The following is an 18,383-nucleotide window of genomic DNA, read 5'->3' as shown; positions in this document are numbered from 1 at the left end:
CCCGATCCTTACTTGAGAGGGAAATCCCACCGACCCCATCAGCGATCGTCCCAATGGCCATGATAAAAGCACGGGTGATAGGGGGTCCACTGATGGCCAGGCTGTTGATGATCAGAGGTGGGACGGGTTCCATGGACTCCATAGAAGGCAGTATTGGTAACGACATGAATAGATTGATGGAGGGGACAGTGGCAGAAATCGAATGTACGGAGTACTCTTGACCAAAGCCGTTGGATGATGACCGATGGATTGGTATTAGGGTTTTCTCGTCAGGGGTCAATGCATGGGATTCGGAGGTGGCACAATGCTGACAATGGCAGTCCAGTGGTTTAATGTGGGTGTAATTTCTCCCACTACCGACCACCATCACAACGGTCATGTCAGCATCAACAACAATAGATATTATGATTATTTACCATTTCGCTAAGGGTGTTAAAGACTCATCTTAACATGGTTGGTCGGATGGATACTTGGTGAACAGCTGTCATGCGGCCTGTAAGGTACGGGCCAAGTCTCTTGGGAGAGAAGGACCTTGGTTGGGTACGGAGGTATACATGGGATGGAAGGGTTCGTTCCTGACACCCCCGCGCATTCATTTCATCCTCCATGGACAGCTCACGTCGTGATGAGCCTAAGGGGGATGTTTACGGATGGCTATTTGGTCATCCGTGGTAGATCAATCATTGACGAACCAATTTCTCTATCCAACTGACCTATCGAGGGTTGACAACGATGTCAGGCTGACATTCCAGACATCCACATGGCCACGATCGATCTATCTTATTTCATTAGCATTCTTTCTTGATCGGTCAATCGACTGTACATCCACGACCCCTATACACGCACTAGAGAACCATACTTATCCATGCCTCTCTCTCTCAGATGGTATGAATACAGTTCTCATAGTCTTGTTGAATAAGGTCCAGGAAGTAATTAAATACTGTATTGTACCAGGGAACCGGGCAAGATCGGCCAGTCAGACAGAGTCTCGACCGCTGGGCAAAGTGGGTCTTTTGTGTAGGTTTCTCCAATCAGCACCAATAAAACACACAACTCAGGCACCGTTGCACCTCACCTCCAATCACATCCACCCCTGACTGGGCCCCCTTTTTCGCTGTAATTTCACTCCATGGATTTGTTTTTCTCTCTCCCGTGCACGATGGATCCCCTGAAGGGATTCCCTCCACTGAATCCACTCTCTCCCCCCCCCCCCCTTCCCGGGCCCTTCTTATTCAACTGTCTCCCCCATCATTCTCTCGACTTCCCTTCTTCTTCTTTCTCCTCCCTCTATCCTTCTTCTCTCCTTTCTCCAGGTTCGCATCTCACATTCTTTTAGTGTTGCGTTTCAGAGTCTCTTCCTCGACTCTAGTCATTCTTTCTCATCTTATACATCCTTGTTGCGTCCCTGGATTTGCTTTTTGTGTATTCTTTCCAGCGGCCTGATACCCGATTCTTCTTATCTTCCCTCACCCCTGCATTCTTTCATCATGCAGATCAAGAATTCCGTGCTCCTTGTGACGGCGCTGACGGCCTCCTCGGCCGCCGCCCGTCTGCACGGTCATGAGCGCCGTCACGCTCACCCCGAGCGTCGTGGTGTTGGTGACATGGTCTATGCCACCATGGGCGGCAAGGTCGTCTCCTGGATCAACGAGTGGACCGGCCATGCCACTACCTCCGCCGATGATGCCCAGGCCACCGCCTCCAGCGGTGCGACCGATGCCATCCCCAACGCCCCGGCCCAGCCCACCGATGCCCCCGCCCCCAAGTCGTCGGATGACGATGAGGACAAGGACGAGGACAAGGACGAGGACGAGGACAAGCCCTCCGCCAAGGAGCTGACCAAGGGCAGCTGCAAGGACTGGCTGTGCAGCAAGAACGCGGGCGACTACACCCGCGATGGCTTCGGTGAAGCCACCAAGAACAACGACCTGAGCTACATCTTCTACACGGGCAACGTCGGCAAGCCCTGGGGCAGCAACATCCAGGAGGTCGACAAGTCGCGCGCCTGCGAGTACGAGCACGTCGTCCGCTTCGATGGCAGCGAGAAGGACCCCTGGACCATCACCTTCTGGAACAAGATGGGTCCTGACGGAAAGCTGACCGGTTGGTTCGGCCACTCCGCCCTGACCATCCGCATCCAGCCCGGCGAGACCAAGTACGTTGCCTTCGACAGCGACTCCCAGGGTGCCTGGGGTGCCGCCAAGGGCAACACCCTCCCCGTCAACCACTGGGGCGCCTACGCCTGCACCTGGGGCGAGTTTGACTTTGGCAACAATGGCAACGAGGGCTGGGTCGGCTGGGATGTGTCCGCCATCGAGGTCATGAAGACCACCAAGGAAGTCCAGGGCATGAAGATCTGCAACCATGACGGTAAAGGCTGCTCCAGCATCTCCAACCTCGGCAAGAAGGTCGAGAACGCCTACACCGACAAGGAGGAGGGCGTCGACGGTATCGGTGGCCGCCACCCCCCTGGCCCTGCCCGTCTGTTGGTCAACATCGACTACGAATAGATTCGTCTTCCCCTCTACTCTTTCAATCTACTAGTCCATTTTCTTCTCTACTCTGCTTCGTCTTAAATCAATTGCGTTGGAGGTGCTTTATTTGTGTGCGGTAGCAACCACCGTCCGACCTGATGGAACTTTTTTTTTTTTTTTTTTTTCGTTGTACATATACCACAGTATTGTCTCTAGTTCATAAATTTGTTACGAATTATGGATCATCGTACATGACAGTACATCTCGATAAACCGATCGTGATCTTTTCCCGGGGTTGTGCTTCTAAATATAGCACGCTAATTAGGCATACGGGGCGCCACGGCGACTATTGCTTCAGACTGATCAGGTTCCAGAAGAATCAATTCCTTTCGAGGCAACCGTTCATTCTCAAAACTAAGACAGTAGACCCCAAATATAGCCATCTCGAACTCTACTTCGATACATAACACAGCCCCATTAATCCACTCTATACTTGGGCCGCGGAGAGGTGAGAGACATCGCCCGGTGGTAGACTCCGCATACGGAGTAGTTGTGCGCGGCCTGGGGCTAGAACCAGCCTGGATTATTCATTTGCACAGTCTAGGCCGATGCATTTGTTTTATCATCACCGGCTACGATCTCGACTGCCTTCAGCCAACCCGCGAACCGTCTACTTCGGAGCTATACCTGAACTAGTTGGATAGAATGGGCGTTCTCCCATACTTCTGCGTGATTTTCCATCTGCATGATACATCCACCATGTACAATGATCAAATGGCAAGCTTTCATCTGTATATAACGCTGTCCGCAAAGCTTAAGCTCTTCCAGGGTTCGCATCGCGTGTTCCTCAGTAAACATAGATGTGGCTGATACTGCGTCCACGTGGTATAATCTGAGTAATGAGGGTGTCATGCCTAGCAAGCTCACCTCGAAAAGTTTACCACGAACAACATACTCAGATACAAACACTTTTGAGTGCTGAATGACCGAACCATACAACTAGTTAACTAACTATCCAGCATAAACACGCTTATATAATCACAATCCCTTTTGTGGTTTTTCGTGGTTCAGGTACACATTACTAATCTCCATCACCAGCGATCCCACTTTCGCCTCTCCTCGCGCATCACAGCGTCACTTCTCCCCCATCCTCGATTTTCTGAACAGCATGGGCTGGGTAGGAGTAGCTGTGTTCATCGCGACCGCTTGTTATATAGCTTACCGCCACCCGACAGCCCTGCGGACTCTAACACCGGCCGTCCCTCCTGCGACCACGACCGCGGCCCAAAAGGAAGCAGAAGCTGACACCGAAGAGTCAGCGCCTGTCATAGAGAGACAGCTCTGCAAAGACGGACCTATCCCGGAGGAGGCCAGCTCAGAGGCTTCCGACTCGCAGTCCACGCCCAAGGCGTCTGCGTCTGCGTCTGCCGCCCCCGCTATCGAACCCCCGACTCTCCGCCTAGACAATGACGATAAGCCTGTTATGACCGCATCCACACAGCTACCCACCACACGATCTACTGCGGAAAGAAGCGCGAAGCCAGCATCAAACAGCATGCTTCCGCCCCCGCGACCGCTGGGCTCTTCCTTCGCCTCTCCCTCCTCATCCTCCTCCCTGAACATGCCTCCGCCCTTCGCGCCACGCCCCCGACCAACCCCCACCACCAACACCATGAACAACAACCTCCTAGTCCCAGGCCGCGCACCACCCCGCCCAAGACCAACAGCCCCAGGCAGCGGATCCACCTCCCTCCTCAGCCCGCCCCCCTCAGCAGCCTCCACCCTCCGCGGCGGCCCCGCCCCCCCAAGCAATAACAACTCCCTTTCCATTCCGCCCCAAAAAATGGTCCCCTCCCCCAACTCGCACCGCAAACGCGCCGCCCTCGAACCAGGCTTTTCCCCGCTAGACTGGGCAGCGCTCACATCCAACCCGAAGAACACCCTCCGGGGCGCCGACCTCCCCGCACACCTGATCCGCGTAACGCCATCCATGCTAAAGGCGCACACGGGCCGCAAGGGCACCGACGCGTGGACGGTCTACCAGGGCAAAGTGTACAATATCACGCCGTATGCGCCGTTTCATCCTGGTGGGAGGGGCGAGCTGTTGCGTGGGGCGGGCAAGGATAGTGCGCAGTTGTTTACGGAGGTGCATCCTTGGGTGAATTGGGATGCGATTTTGGGGGAGTGTTGTGTGGGGATTTTGGTGGGGGAGAATGAGGGGGCGGCTGATAATGGGCTTGATGATATGGATTGAGATCTTTTTTTTTTTTTGGTGAAGGGGGAAGACGGAGGGGGAGGTAATGATAGACTGTATATATAGATCGTATCTTTTGACTATACCTTGGGAAATCTAGACTTCAGTCAATATCGCATCCCGTCTTGCGGGAAAGGATCATCTATCAGGACGCACTGGTATAACCATGGACAGCTGAATCCCTCGATAATGTATGTCCGAATTCGAGCGCATCAGGATCTCTCCCCTACATTCCGTGCACTGCACGAACCGTACGTGCCACCATGCTGAGACGCAACATCTTCTAGATAGCAGCGATAGCGCGACATATTGAGTTGGAGTCTTGTGGCTGACCTACACAGCATGAACTAAAAGTTAGACATGACTACGTACATGTTATCATGAAGGCATAGAATGTGACCTTGCCAAACACAGTGCAAACCCCTCTATACCAATACTAGTCGTCTCTCCTTCAACACATTCTCTGAATCGGGTATATCCGACATTCATCCCCAGTCTAATCGATCCAACAAGATCTTCTCCGAATTGCACAGAAGGGATAGAATCGACTCCTTCGATCGACTAACTCTTTTTGATCCATTCCATATGTCTTTCACTTAGAGTGTCTAAATTGCAGTTCCTGATCTGCATTTGACTACGAAAACTGAAATAGACGTTGTCGGAAGGTACTACTAGTAAAGCTACTCTTGATATAATGGATCACCTATCTTCATTTCAAAATAAAACAAAACTGGGATGTATACCACCAGACTCCCCCTCAACCAAACAACCAACCAACCCAAACACTCACCCCCAAAGCCCTTACCCAATTAAAAGCAGCCGACAACACCACTCAATCCCATCCTGCCCGCTGACACTCTTCCCCCAAGATGCGCTTTTCGTGCAATAGTCGTCCCCCCTGCCCTTAACCTGGATACCCTGAACATCGGAACCAAGTCCAGGGGACGAGTATTGCATGCACGTTGGTCGACTCCGGCCAATGGTGGACATCGCAGAAGTTTTCGTCTCCCCTTCGGAGGTGGCGATCAGAGTGCAGTCGTTACTCTAGATGTTAGCACCTTTGCCCGTCCGGGCATGCCGTGCATACTTTTGTGGACACCGACCCCGACCCACCCGTTCTGAAAGATGGTGAGGACGCCGGATGGGAGGAGGGTGGTGATGGAGGTGAGGGTCGGTGAGGATTTCATGTTTGTGGCTTGGGGGTAGAAACGGCAGGGGAGGAAGATGGTTTGGCTGCATTGAGAAGGGAAGATGAGTTACTGTCTGCTGATGATTTCAAGAGAGTCGATGAAGAGTCTCCTTCATTCCTGTACCAGTTTGACTGCACATATTCGCAAAAAACATCTCCCTCTAATCGTCATTCCCGGGGAGAACCCGCTGGGGGGCTGGGTATCATTGTGGAGGACCACCTCTGTCCTCGCCCAAGGAGATCCTGAAGATGACAATGCTGTTAGACCCAAGCAGGGTGGGGGGTTCTTGTTACGGGGAGTTATTCAGGGTCCACGTCGAACTGTCAGATAGTCAATTCCCCAGGAATGGGGAAACAGCGCTGAGAATGGGTTTGCAGGGTGATCCTACGAATGTGGATAATCCACTGAACCGGTTGTCTTCCTCGGCTGTTTGACTAGTTCTGTTGGGTCTACTAAAAAAGAAAATGAATGATGGGGATGATATAGAACCAGCTGATTAGTGGCTAGATCATATCGACCGAAAGACACCAGCCGAAGAGAGAAACACGCATGGGTATAAAGATATCTAGATAGATCAGATCATATACATACCTACCTTAATCACACCGTCCTCTCTATCTACCCCAATATCTCACCACCACCACCACCACCACCAAGCCCTCAACCAAGCTGTCACTCAACACCTACACCCCTACCAAGACCAAGAACAAACCCCATTTAAAGCTCATCCTTCCCCACCCCCTCAATCCCCACCAACTCCGTCTCAAACACCAGCGTCGACCCCGCAGGGATAGGCCCCACCCCGCGGTCCCCGTACGCCATTGCCGGGGGAATAGTCAGCGTGCGCTTATCGCCGATACACATGTCGAGGAGACCGTTGTCCCACCTGCCACAAGAATCACATTAGCATAGCTCTACCGTTCACCCCCGCACATGTACATGTGGTGTATAACACATCCACACATATAGATAGACAAAGGAAATAGCGAGGAGGAGGAAGAGGAAGAAAGAAACCCACCCCTGAATAACATATCCCTTGCCCAACGGAAATGTGAGAGGCTTTCCACGGCTATAGCTGCTATCGAACTCGGATCCATCAGCGTACAGCGTGCCGCGGTAGTGCATGGAGACGGTGTCGCCGGCGGCCGTCTTGCGGGTGCATTCCTGCGAGTGGGTGGTGTTGATGTCGAGCTCTGTAATGGCGGGTTTAGCGTCCGAGGTGGCTTGCGCGGCGAGGGGAAGGAGGAGGGTGGTTAGGGCGGCGAGGAATTTCATTTTGATTGTCTTGTGTCTTGTGTCTTTCGTGGGAGATGGGTTGGAGGATGTCTGGGGTTGTGGAGTGGATGGATGGGTTGCGGTCGAAACGTGGGTTGGAGTGGCGGGTCGGATGCGGAGAAGACTACCTAGCTTGGTTTAGTGGGTTGGGTCTCCGCTTTTGGATGAACGAAAATACGGTTAACTACTTCCTCCTACCAGTGTCATCTACTAAACATATCGTCTATCGATTTACAGATATAAATATGGAGTCAAAGTCATAATTCATTACTTTTGGATATCTAAGCCCACTTGCCCAAAAGCGCCATCAGCAGCGCCCCCAAACACAGCAAGAAAAACGCCGCCAGCACATGGTGGATCGGCGCCTTGCGCATCGACGTGCTGAACATAAACTCGTGCGCCAACAGCTCCACCAGCGCCGTATAAATCAGAATCCCCGCCGAGATGGAATCGAACACGCCGTTGACAACCAGTGTCGTGTAGCCCTCGGGCGGGTACGACGTGCGCACCCCCAATCCAACGGCAATGGCGATGGGCGTCGACAATCCGAACGCCGCACCCAGGATGTACGGCGTCCAACGCTTCGATTGTGGCCACGGAATGGTGGCCAGACGCGATCCCAATCCGAGCCCCTCAAAGGTCTGGTGGAAGACCAGGACGATGTATAAGGTGGTGAATTCCTCGCCTGAGACGGCCAGGGTGAGCCCGATGAATACGGAGTGGAAGATGATGCCGAATTCGAGGATGAAGATGGACGTCAGCTGCGCCGCGTAGTCCTCCAGCGAGGTGTCTTTGACGCCGCCGCACTCGGGATCTTCATGCTCCCGCGAATGGCCGAGATGGTCCTCGCCGAGGATGTGGCTCTGGAGATCCTTGGGTTCATTGGAGTCGGAGTACTGCTCGCCGGAGTGATGGTCATGGTCGTCGCCGTGGGTGTGGGTGTGGGTGTGGGTGTGGGTGTGGGAGTGAGCGTGGCCGTGGTCGTGGCCGTGGCCGTGGCCGGAGCCGAAGCGCGCGTACCGCATCACCATCAACTCCACAAAGAACAGCACCGCGATCGTCATCAGGATGATACCCTCGACCCAGGAGTACTCGGTGATCGGCCCAGTCAGGCACTCGTTCTTGAGGGCTTCTTCGGCAGGAGCCAGCAAGTGGATGAAAGCCGTGGCGATGATGACTCCCGAGCCAAAGTACTTGGCGATGAAGAAGAGCCAGGAGCCGATTTTGGAGTCGCCATAGCGGCGGGCGAGAACGGGGAGCAGCGCTCCGAAGGAGGATCCGACCAAAATGACGAAAATGGAGGAGATGCGCACCCCCATGTTGCCATCATATTCATTGCCGGTCTCACAGACCGGTGCGGGGCCGGATTCCTCCTCACGTGCGAGAAGGGTGTGTAGGAGCGACATGTCTGATGTGTGTCTAACAGGCAGGAACTGCGTGATATCTGGGCTGATCCGGTATGTGTGGGTCGACGAAGGAAGACAGTGCTTAGCTGTCTGGCACGATCGAGTTGTCCAATCAATGTCCAAAAGGGAGGTCCAAATCTGCAGAATATCACGAATACGCTGATGGCAGAACGCAGAGAGGATGGGAGGAAATGTTCCCAAAAGCTTGATTTTCTGAGATTTGCTGTCGTGCAGTCTCTCAGTTATATGCTTTCTCGCTGTGTGCCCAAGCGACTGTCAGAGATTGCACTGTCCGCAAGGTCCCTCTCCACTTCACTCCACTCTTGATCACGACAAGGTTTTGGTTCCAGCGATCTCCCAAGAGACTGAGGACCTTTGGGTACAAGAGATCCGATGATGAAGGTTGAGGCAGTCGGGTCACTATTCAACAACTCCGCGAGAACCGGTCGATGTCAGTGAGCAGAAAGGAGAGTCACTAGGAAGGAGGGAGAGGAAGAAGTGACGGTGGGATAAAGTAGTCCATGATGGACAGTCCCTCAAGCGCCGGGCATGGTGGGTTGGCGTTGCGTTGGGTTGACGGACGGGGGACCTTGGGAGAAGAAGAGCATCGCTTGGCGGTGGATGGGAGTTTCTTGCCAGACGAATAACAGCTCATAGTGGCGACGTCAAGCATGGGTTCGAAGAGTTTTCTTTGCCCGTTTCGGCCGTTTCTGAGGACCTTGGGAGCCGGCCGGCCGTCATCTGCCGCGCGCTGATTGGCTGATCGGACGCATCGGTCACGTGGTGTGCCAGTGGCCGCAGTGCTATCCACAGATTATGTAATGTACATTGTGCACAGCTTGTTGCAACGTTGATGCGTCTGGTATCTGCAGCCATTGAATGATCATAGATGGTCAGTATGGATGCTTGAGGACTGTGTTGGCAATGTGGATTTAAGGCGAGACCAGAGATCAATTTGTTCGACATGATGATATGATCCATTGACGGTCACCGTATATATATAACAGCCAGACAGATCACTCACGACCAGCAACATGTTCAATAGCCAACATGTATAGCAAACACTGCTGATAGCCCTGGCCTACCAGTCTATAGTAGCAGGCAGATATGTCATCCCTCACCGCTGGCAGCCTCTCACTCTATTAAAGAATCAAGATCTCGACCACGTGGTGTGCAGGTCACTAACCCAATTGGGTCACTGACTCGGGGCACCCGCACCTCACCGACCGCATGACGGCAGCTCACCTCGTTGCCAGCTGGAGACACCCTTGCTCCTTGCTCCTTGCTCCAAGTTTGCTGGCTCTACCCTGATATATCCACCTATGCCTATTAGATACTAGATCAGCAACATCAGACACCACCACCCTAGGAGGTAATCTGTCAGCATGCCCCCCATCCGCCGATACCTCCGCATCAGCAAGTACACGGTCCTGGAATGCCGAATCTACCTCGAGAACCCCTCGGACACGCGATGGCTTCTGGACCCCCGTGATCGCATCCTCCCTCGCATCTTCGCCGCCATTCGCCCTCTCGTGCTGCCTAAGCTCCGCGAGGAAAACGAGAGACTCCTTTCGCGGAAGAAGGGCAAGCCCGTCAAGGATGTGATCGCAGAAGGTACTCCACCTGTTTGATATGCTACCCACGCCAAGGAAGAACAACGGCTCACTGATCGTTGTGGTAGATGACTTCGAAGTAGCGCTGTTTCTCCGCGAATCGCGGACCCGTCATTCCCTCTTGACCCGCCACAAGGAGTTCGACGGCCCGGATGCCGCCTCCGATTCACGACGGGCGGGAACGGTCGATGGCCACGGCGGTGCCGCCGAGTCCGGCATCATGGTTGAAAGCGACGATGAGGAACTGGATCTGAATGCTATCCCTCGCGCTACAGAGCAGATAGCCGAAGAAGAAGAAGAAGAAGAAGAAGAAGAGGAAGACGTTCGTGGGAAACGCCAACGAGGGCCCGAATTGGAGGAACCCCCCCGCTTGCGAGCGTCCAAGCGGAAGAAGAACGAGGAGGAGCCCAACGAAGATAAAAAGATGCGTTTCCAAACGAACTACGAAGGTTTTAATATCTACGGTTGGACGTTGTGTCTGCTGGTCACACGCAAAGGCGACCGGGTGTCGGCCCGACCGACGCAGTCAGAGTCCTCTCGCCAGGTTCTGATGGAGGAGTGGATTTCGACGCAGGCGCAGGCCGATTTGGATGAGGAGTGAGGTCCAAGCAGAATGGGACATGTGTTGCGACCTGCTTAATTTAAGGCTCGAAACCTTTGTGCGACCCCAAGCCAAGTCAGCTGCTGTCTTCCCGCCTCCCGTCATACAGTGCAAGACTAGGAAACTGGTTTCGTCGCAGCGGTTTTCGAAAGAACGCCGCAGCCACAAAATACAGCCCCGATCGATCACCCCCTGGACTATATCCAATAACACCGCAGTGCAACATGCGCAGCCAAAAATAGAGGGGGGAAAATCACCGCTCGGAAACACGCCACCATCGCGCCCATACGGCAAATATCCGGGCATTTCCATGCTCGTGGATGCTACACAACCGCTAACCGACGGGTCGCACCACCCACTGCAATTGCAGATGGGCTGCTGTATGACCTGGACTGATGGTTCTGTCCAGGACCGAGTCCCGTGGAGAGTTGCAGTGACTTCGAGAGGTTCTGCAAGGATGTCGATAGGCACCGACGGAGGGCCTGATCAAGGGCTAATCCAGGTACTGGAACGCGCTAGTCTGGCCTCTAGCTGTACCGCTGGTGTAATTTTTGCACCCTGTCATCTAGACGAGACAGTAACAGCTATTATCTCGGATCCCGGAACATCCGTTCTCAACTTGATACATGCCAGACGCAGTCCATCCGGGACAAACGGGACCGCAATTCGACGTTTTCTGTGTGGCGCGGAGAGCCAGTTAGACTTCCGGCTTGCTGCATAAACCATGACCCTCTATGCAAGTCATACCTGCAACCAGGGTCTGTTTCATCTTTCGGTAAACTCGGAGACCCCTCCACGACCGATTCAGGATCGGCAAACACGCTGCTTAGCCATTACAAAGAAGTCCGAGACACTCCGCGTTCTCATGTCACTTCCAGTAATTAGCCGAACGGTCGACAGTAACCATGAGTTCGATCCTCCTACCGGAGTATGTAGTCCAATCCCCTTCCGGTCGGGGTGGGGCCAACTTTCTGTTCCTGGCCTGTCGCTAGCCGTCATTACTCATCCTGCAGAATATTCCCATGCTTTGACGTCACTCTGGGTCGATTTTTTGATGTTGGCGCGGTTATGACTTTATTTCTTTTATTTTTGTTATTATTATTTTTTATTTGTAGTGGGATGAACTGCCACGGAGGAAGACCGATGAAGATGAACGACGAAACAGTGGACCATGGTTGAAGGTGAAACCAGACTACCTCATTGGGATCCACCCGACTCCCTCGCTAGCTTGGTACTGGATGGTGGACTAGCGATTGGCGAGGACGAGAGTGGTTGGTACCCTGACTTGCAGGTTTTCAACAGTCAACTCAACTGAGCAACGGACGGAGCTAAGGAGCGGTGAATCACGGACGGGTCGGTTTCTGGAAGACTCTGACCCATTCGACGGAGCGGAGTATCTGGTGATGATCATTATTCTGATGTCCCTCGGGTCGGCTAGGGAGAGGTATCCCGTCCGATCTGTGGATGCGACCCGGCGGTTTTCGCATTCGTATTCATTCCATACCACTGATGGGATCGCATGGTTTACCCAGGATGATTTGATTGAATGCATATACAAGCTCCGGACAATTTTGCCCATCTCCCGCCGCTTGTCGGTTGAAAAGTCCGTTTTTAAGCGCCAACCCCTTTCTCTCGCGCTCCATCGCGCCGGTCCGTCAACACTTAGGTAGACACCGACTTGTCCGTCTCCGCATCGAGAATCGCTCCCCCCGGCCAGCGATCCACCGGCAACCCACCGAGGAAGGACCTCTTCCAATGATCGTAGGGAACTACTCCCAACGGCGCGGAATGAACGCCCCCATCGGTGGGGATCTCATTTCCTCAACTCAACCGTGTCTTTCCTGTTTCTCTTTTCTTTCTTCTTTTCCTCTATTCCAATCATTTACCTTATTGTTATCAATTTTGAAAAAATTCCATCCATTCCAATGGCTAAACCATGCCGAGAGACCCGACCCATGTAACGTGTGCAAGTCACTCGAGATGTGGGATGATCAAGCCGACCGGTATCCTAAATCTGACAAGACGGGCCAACAGAAGATTCCAACAATGGACCTAAGATTAACTCGACGATCGGTCACGGGTAGAATAATCCATCAATGGCCGGACGGAGGAGCGGACAACCATTGTATCTCTGATATCCGGCGATACCGGTACTACCCATTACCGATTGGGTTGTACATACCTAAGGTAACTAAGTTGTGTTAGTGCTATCCCAGGGGGTATGGCGTGCTCGTACAATGAGATTACAGTATACAATACACCAACATGCCAGGTTTACACAGTTAATCAACCACCATAGGTACCAAGGTAGGTATTAATACAGGAGAATACACCATACTAGCGTGGTAAACTCTGCAGTGGTGTTCTTATCCAATATACACCATCTAATCAAATTCCAAATTCCAAATCACTCTTGCTGCAGAATCAACTGGGGCTGATAATACTTTAATTTCCTGCGCGTCGCTAGTGTCGCCCAGTGGCGAATCTCATCATGGAGGGGGGGAGGAGAAGAATTATGCGTGTGTAATACTGGATGTGTGCGACTGTGCGTGCACTGATGGATCATCAGCTTGGTATGATGAGCTGATGCGATGGGTTTGGTTTTTGAGTTGACTGACGTGCAGGAGATCTTTTTGTTGGTCGTTAATTCAAGCCCATGATACCTTTCTTCATCCTGGTTTGTTTTTAGGTAACTGTCGCTATATTTATGACTTTGGGTGTTGTACGTGTCTTATTCTCATTTCCTTTTTTTAATTTATTTATGTTTATGTTTATATTTATTTTTGGTCTCAATGTGTAGTAATGCAGAGAAGATACCGGGTAGGGGGACCGACCTGTAAGACATTGTAGTATCTGGTAGATACATTTGTATATTATAGATTGATTGATTAATCTAATGAGGTGTGTCTTTCTACTCCAGGACCGTACCTTTTCATTCATTTCTAAAATTCTAATCTATAGATGCATAGTATTTTGTAAACCCTGACTTCTAGCCAGGTACCTGGAAGTCACCCGACCATCATTAGTTACTGTTGACTAACTAAATCCCCTCGTTTTTCCTTTTGATCCCAGCCTGATTACACCAAATCCGGAGCATGATCGTAGCGGTCTGACCACCATCAACGATTGGGAGAAATAAAGCACTTGAACCATCCCCGACCAATACCAGCTGAACTAAAGGCATGGGATGCAAGTGTCTGATCTGTCATGATCACCTGCAAGGAGCGCTCGGAATCTTGTTGGGCGGAACCAATCACCGAGACGACCCTCAGCCCCTGAATATCCCGTTCCTGTTGAGTCCCCCATATTCCATCATCCATCTCTCCTGGAGACCAGACCAACAATCAGAAACCTAGTGTCTAGGTGAAACGACCTGTCACGGTCACCTTGCCACTGCCCCCCTCTCTTCCTTACCCCCTGGGGAGCCCGACATTGTGGCTACGGCAGGACCACCAACACTTGTCCAACGCCCTTTTTCACCATAGCTATTTATTTTAGTAACGAAGTATTTTTGATTTCCGAAAGCAAGACGAACTCGAAACATAAGAATGTGATCCTGGAAAATCACTACTTTCAGGCAGCCAATGATGGGGGACCGTGCGGTATGATATCCCAACCCCCCCAAAGCTCTCTCAACTCTCAAGGCTGCGACGATGGAATTTCGATCATCGCTCAGGATTCCTTCCCTCCCCACACCTCCCCTTCCTCCACATCTTCTTTATCTCTTTCTCGTTCGCTCTGCTTGCACATACGTAGGGACTACGTCGAATGCGTTTCATCTCCTTGTCCTTTCGAAGATCGCCTCCTCCCTAATCCTTCAGGATCTACAAACGGGCACGTGTTGGAAACTTTAGCCATGGAAGCGATGAGCAGCTAGCTGGTTACCATACAGCAAGGTTGATTGAGTCATCTATCCCGGTGTGATATTCCTCCGTATTATTAAGATGATTAGCATCCATCGCCCTTGTCGAACCCATCGGATTGCATGGCGTCGCATCGCATCGCATCGCTTTGCATTCCTTATTAACTATCTTGTCACCCTCCATTAGCTAACTCGACCCCGTGATGTAATACGCTTTGTGTAATTATGTAGCCTGATCATGACTCGAGCATAATTTTGTTCAGAGTAATATTACCATTTGGAACGTTCAATAAACCAAAAACCAGAACAAAAGCATAAAGAATAAAAAACATGGAAGCAGGAAAAGAAAGGACCAAAGTCCAACCATGACCATGACCATGACATAAAATAACGATATAGTGGGGCCTTTCCGTTCCGATTATCTGACCTTTTTCTTCTGTCCTTCTCCTTTCTTCCACCCCCCCTTACACTCCGCTGAGAAAGAACTGTGTGGAGTCCAAGTCATGTAATTTAATTTTGACACACTGCCACTAGGCGGTAATTACCGTCCAGGTCGAACAGAACGAACGGAACGGGATCAGGAACCAAGTGTCCTCCCCGGCCATCATTCAACGTTTCTCTCTTCCCCTCTTCAAGTGTATCCTAACTACACTTTTTTATTATTATTGAATGATAATTATCCGGTGGTGCACATAGAGTGCTCCAGGTCACACAGAGCATTTATCTCCTTGGAATATCGGGTTATTCATACCATCCTCTGGGAGTGGAATGTGACGAAGATGGAGGGTGAGCAATACGGTGCCTGGTAACATTCGGTAACATTCTAGAAAATTTCCCTGGGATTGCCGATTGAGGTCACTTACTCCACTCGACTGACGTCGTTTCGTTCGTTTTCTGTTGTTCCCTCCCGTCTGGTGTGGAGCTCAGCTTGCCGCAGGGGGGGGGGGATTATGGAGTGATCATTTAATTAGTAGTATTATTATTTTTTTGTTGGTTTTATTATCATTACATTATTATTTTCTTACCTGCTTTGATTTTTGATTTTTGAATTTATTGTTTTTATTTTTTTTGGTCTCTTCCTTTTTCCCTTTTCTAGTTTGATTTTTGAATTTATTGTTTTTATTTTTTTTGGTCTCTTCCTTTTTCCCTTTTCTAGTTTGATTTTTGATTTTATTTTTTTGATTTCAATTTTTGATTGATTTTGATTTTTCGATTGAGGAACCGAACAATTATATATTAAGCTGGTTGTCCTCGTCCATCATTGATCCTTCTCTCTACCTCTACACTTCCAAAGACAGACGAAGCACACACACACCACTATCAAAGGTATCTATCTATCTACATCGAACCAACAGCCAATACCAATCCAACAACCAACCACCACAAACAACAAACACCACCAATCTACACCACCCACAATCAACATGCCTTCCGTCGGCGGTTCTGCTTCCCAATTCCCTCCCTGCCCGGGTCCTCCTCCCAAGGGCCCTCTGCCTCCTCTCCCCAAGTAACTGGACAAACAACTTATTGAGACGAACGACACCTGATGACCGGCGCACCAAACAAACGGAGTTGCATTCTTCAGCATGGATATCACGACCTGCAGCCACACAACCATTCGTTATTTACTTTCTTAATCCTCGTTGGAATTTCCTCCTTCCGCGATCTACACTCCACCTTTTAGTCGACGCTTTCGCATACCTGCATAACCTCCATTCGCTCCATTTCGGATCTCGTTTTACCTCCGGGGCGATGGATTCCACATGATTATCTTTTTTTATTATTTATTTTTCTTCTACCGATTTTATTACCACACCTTTCGAATCACTTTCGAATCACCAGCGCAGGGCGCTCCTCATTTTCTTTACCCCTCGTTTTCACCCCCGCACCAAGGAAACCGTCATGGCAATCCGGGCGCAACACATGCGACATGGCGACGTCAAGTGTTTCGAACGAAAAGCGGGGGCAGAGTCAAGTCACCAAAGCGGAGGCGATAAACATGCAAGAGACCGAGAGATAAAACCGACGACGATACTATGATCTCACCCCTCCATCGAACCGTCGCATCCGATTTCCTGTTTTTATTTATCCTAATTATCTTTCTTTTTTTATTCTTGTTTTCATCTTGATTGGCCACCCCCTGGTTTTCCAGGCCTCTCTCTTGCAATTGCATCAGCTCAACCCCGACTCAGCTCATCATCTCGGACGTCGGCCGTTTCGCAACCAACCAACCAGATTCCGACGCAGCCGCATCCCCGCAGGCAAGATGACGCACAGCTGCGCAATGATCCATTGCACCGGGGCGCTGTCCTCACAAGCTCCCTTTTCTCACCCACCCAGTGGAGTTCGTCATCCCACGCCCTGTGTGGGATGACTGATGATGACCCGGGCTCGGGATTTGACACATGGCACATGGCACATGGCACGGCCTTGTTTGGTGCCTTCCTTGCCCTGGCCCTTCCTTGCGCCTTGGCCCGCTCCGCAGGCAGTGCATGGCCTGGCCTGGCCCGGCAAGGCTGGATGGATGGAAGGAAGGAAGAAGTAGGCAACCAGCTTTTGACTCATCCATTCGTCCATGATGACGATGTTGGATGGGCTGAGCCTTGCTTCTCTCTTCCTTCTTTTTCTCTATTGTCTGCTTGGGCGAATTGGAAAAAGACGACAAAACTTATTTAATCACCTATCTTTCGTTTCGGTGGCTTTTCATTTTCCTTTCTTTATCATACACGGGACGCTTTGTGTTTTTGATTTGTTTTGATTCGCTTTTTCTTCCTTTGTCTGGGCTTTTTTGATGTTTTTTTTTTCTTTTTGTTATCTGAAGCAACGGCATGTATAATAGACTTAATATACCCAACACGCACGCATCTCATTCTGTCAGTGTTATCTGCAGAATATATCTAATTTTTATTTCCATTCATCTATCCATGATTATATCTCAATTATTATATTTAATTATTCAAATATATAAATGTATATACCCCAACACTATACCCAGAACAAAGGGATAGATCTCAAACCTCCATTTTTAAATCCCTCCCGACACAGCCGCGATTCTCCATGTAAGAATGGGATGATGTTTCACGAGCGCATGGCCAGGGCACCACCTCCACCACCACCACCGTTGCAGTAACAGTACCCAACAGTAATAGTAACGGGCCTGATTGAGCCCACTAGGGCCGGGGTTAGTGAGTCGATAGTGCGGGCCATAATCCCTGTCCTGTGGTGACGGTAGGACCATGATTCGAGGCGGATTATTCTACCGTGACATACTATCCTTCAGCCTTGGATTTAGTTCTCGTTCTTTTTTCGTGTTTCCGCCCCTTATCTCTGGCTGAGGTTGATGTTGGGACTTTTGATTTTTGCTTATTTGGGGGGGCTTTTTTTGGGTAGGGGTGTTATTTTTATCCTGTCTATTGAGTTTGAGGCTCGTTAGTTGCTTGGGGGTTGGAATCCTGCTCGTTTGTGGCGCTGATACGAGATGCGATTCGGGTTGGTGTTGATCGGCGATTTTCGGCAGATAGTTTGCGTGCTGGATTTATAGTTTATGGATATAGATGATGGTGTGAACTATAGACTTTGGGAAAGTGTATATTCTGTTGAGGATCCAGTTTGGATTGGCTTAAGGGTTGAATAGGCGATAAGCACAAGAAATCACTCACTATCTAGAGCCAGCAGCAAGGAGACGAGTGGGGTTGGCTCTTCCATGTT

General features: G+C 50.8%; 6 protein-coding genes across 6 annotated transcripts; 4 read left to right on the top strand and 2 right to left on the bottom strand.

Moving 5' to 3' along the window:
- The first annotated feature begins 1,234 nt into the window (after positions 1–1,234).
- Positions 1,235–2,644, top strand: aspf4 (allergen Asp F4). The gene has a single exon (XM_024812567.1). The coding sequence runs from the start codon at positions 1,488–1,490 to the stop codon at positions 2,508–2,510; it is 1,023 nt and encodes a 340-aa protein (XP_024672179.1). The 5' UTR covers positions 1,235–1,487; the 3' UTR covers positions 2,511–2,644.
- A 998-nt stretch (positions 2,645–3,642) lies between these two features.
- BDW47DRAFT_125601 (uncharacterized protein) lies at positions 3,643–4,728 on the top strand (the record flags this gene model as incomplete). The annotated part of the gene is made up of 1 exon (XM_024816411.1): positions 3,643–4,728. The coding sequence occupies one exon, from the start codon at positions 3,643–3,645 to the stop codon at positions 4,726–4,728; it is 1,086 nt and encodes a 361-aa protein (XP_024672178.1).
- Positions 4,729–6,456: 1,728 nt separating this feature from the next.
- On the bottom strand, positions 6,457–7,270 carry fkbp3 (peptidylprolyl isomerase family protein FPR2). Its single transcript, XM_024818678.1, has 2 exons — positions 6,937–7,270; positions 6,457–6,804 (listed from the first exon to the last, which is right to left on the bottom strand). The coding sequence occupies exons 1-2, from the start codon at positions 7,191–7,193 to the stop codon at positions 6,636–6,638; spliced, it is 426 nt and encodes a 141-aa protein (XP_024672177.1). The 5' UTR covers positions 7,194–7,270; the 3' UTR covers positions 6,457–6,635.
- A 204-nt stretch (positions 7,271–7,474) lies between these two features.
- zrfB (low-affinity Zn(2+) transporter ZRT2) lies at positions 7,475–8,599 on the bottom strand (the record flags this gene model as incomplete). Its single annotated transcript, XM_024816410.1, has 1 exon — positions 7,475–8,599. The coding sequence occupies one exon, from the start codon at positions 8,597–8,599 to the stop codon at positions 7,475–7,477; it is 1,125 nt and encodes a 374-aa protein (XP_024672176.1).
- Positions 8,600–9,838: 1,239 nt separating this feature from the next.
- On the top strand, positions 9,839–11,175 carry BDW47DRAFT_29269 (uncharacterized protein). Its single transcript, XM_024818677.1, has 2 exons — positions 9,839–10,213; positions 10,281–11,175. The coding sequence occupies exons 1-2, from the start codon at positions 9,985–9,987 to the stop codon at positions 10,811–10,813; spliced, it is 762 nt and encodes a 253-aa protein (XP_024672175.1). The 5' UTR covers positions 9,839–9,984; the 3' UTR covers positions 10,814–11,175.
- A 4,677-nt stretch (positions 11,176–15,852) lies between these two features.
- Positions 15,853–17,588, top strand: BDW47DRAFT_105417 (uncharacterized protein). The gene has a single exon (XM_024812566.1). The coding sequence runs from the start codon at positions 17,046–17,048 to the stop codon at positions 17,349–17,351; it is 306 nt and encodes a 101-aa protein (XP_024672174.1). The 5' UTR covers positions 15,853–17,045; the 3' UTR covers positions 17,352–17,588.
- The last annotated feature ends 795 nt before the right edge of the window (positions 17,589–18,383 follow it).

The sequence above is a fragment of the Aspergillus candidus genome, assembly GCF_002847045.1.
Source record: "Aspergillus candidus strain CBS 102.13 unplaced genomic scaffold BDW47scaffold_21, whole genome shotgun sequence".
In the NCBI taxonomy this organism is placed as follows: Eukaryota; Fungi; Ascomycota; class Eurotiomycetes; order Eurotiales; family Aspergillaceae; genus Aspergillus; species Aspergillus candidus.
The sequence above is the reverse complement of the archived record's forward strand: the minus strand, read 5'-3'. Positions and strand labels throughout refer to the sequence as shown.

Excerpts from the sequence above, each read along its gene's own strand:
- aspf4 (XM_024812567.1), top strand. The coding sequence starts at position 1,488 with ATGCAGATCAAGAATTCCGTGCTCCTTGTGACGGCGCTGACGGCCTCC.
- fkbp3 (XM_024818678.1), bottom strand. The coding sequence starts at position 7,193 with ATGAAATTCCTCGCCGCCCTAACCACCCTCCTCCTTCCCCTCGCCGCG. Across the intron at positions 6,805-6,936 it reads AAGGGATATGTTATTCAGGG|GTGGGACAACGGTCTCCTCG; the intron begins GTGGGTTTCTTT and ends TTCTTGTGGCAG.
- BDW47DRAFT_29269 (XM_024818677.1), top strand. The coding sequence starts at position 9,985 with ATGCCCCCCATCCGCCGATACCTCCGCATCAGCAAGTACACGGTCCTG. Across the intron at positions 10,214-10,280 it reads CAAGGATGTGATCGCAGAAG|ATGACTTCGAAGTAGCGCTG; the intron begins GTACTCCACCTG and ends TCGTTGTGGTAG.
- BDW47DRAFT_105417 (XM_024812566.1), top strand. The coding sequence starts at position 17,046 with ATGACTGATGATGACCCGGGCTCGGGATTTGACACATGGCACATGGCA.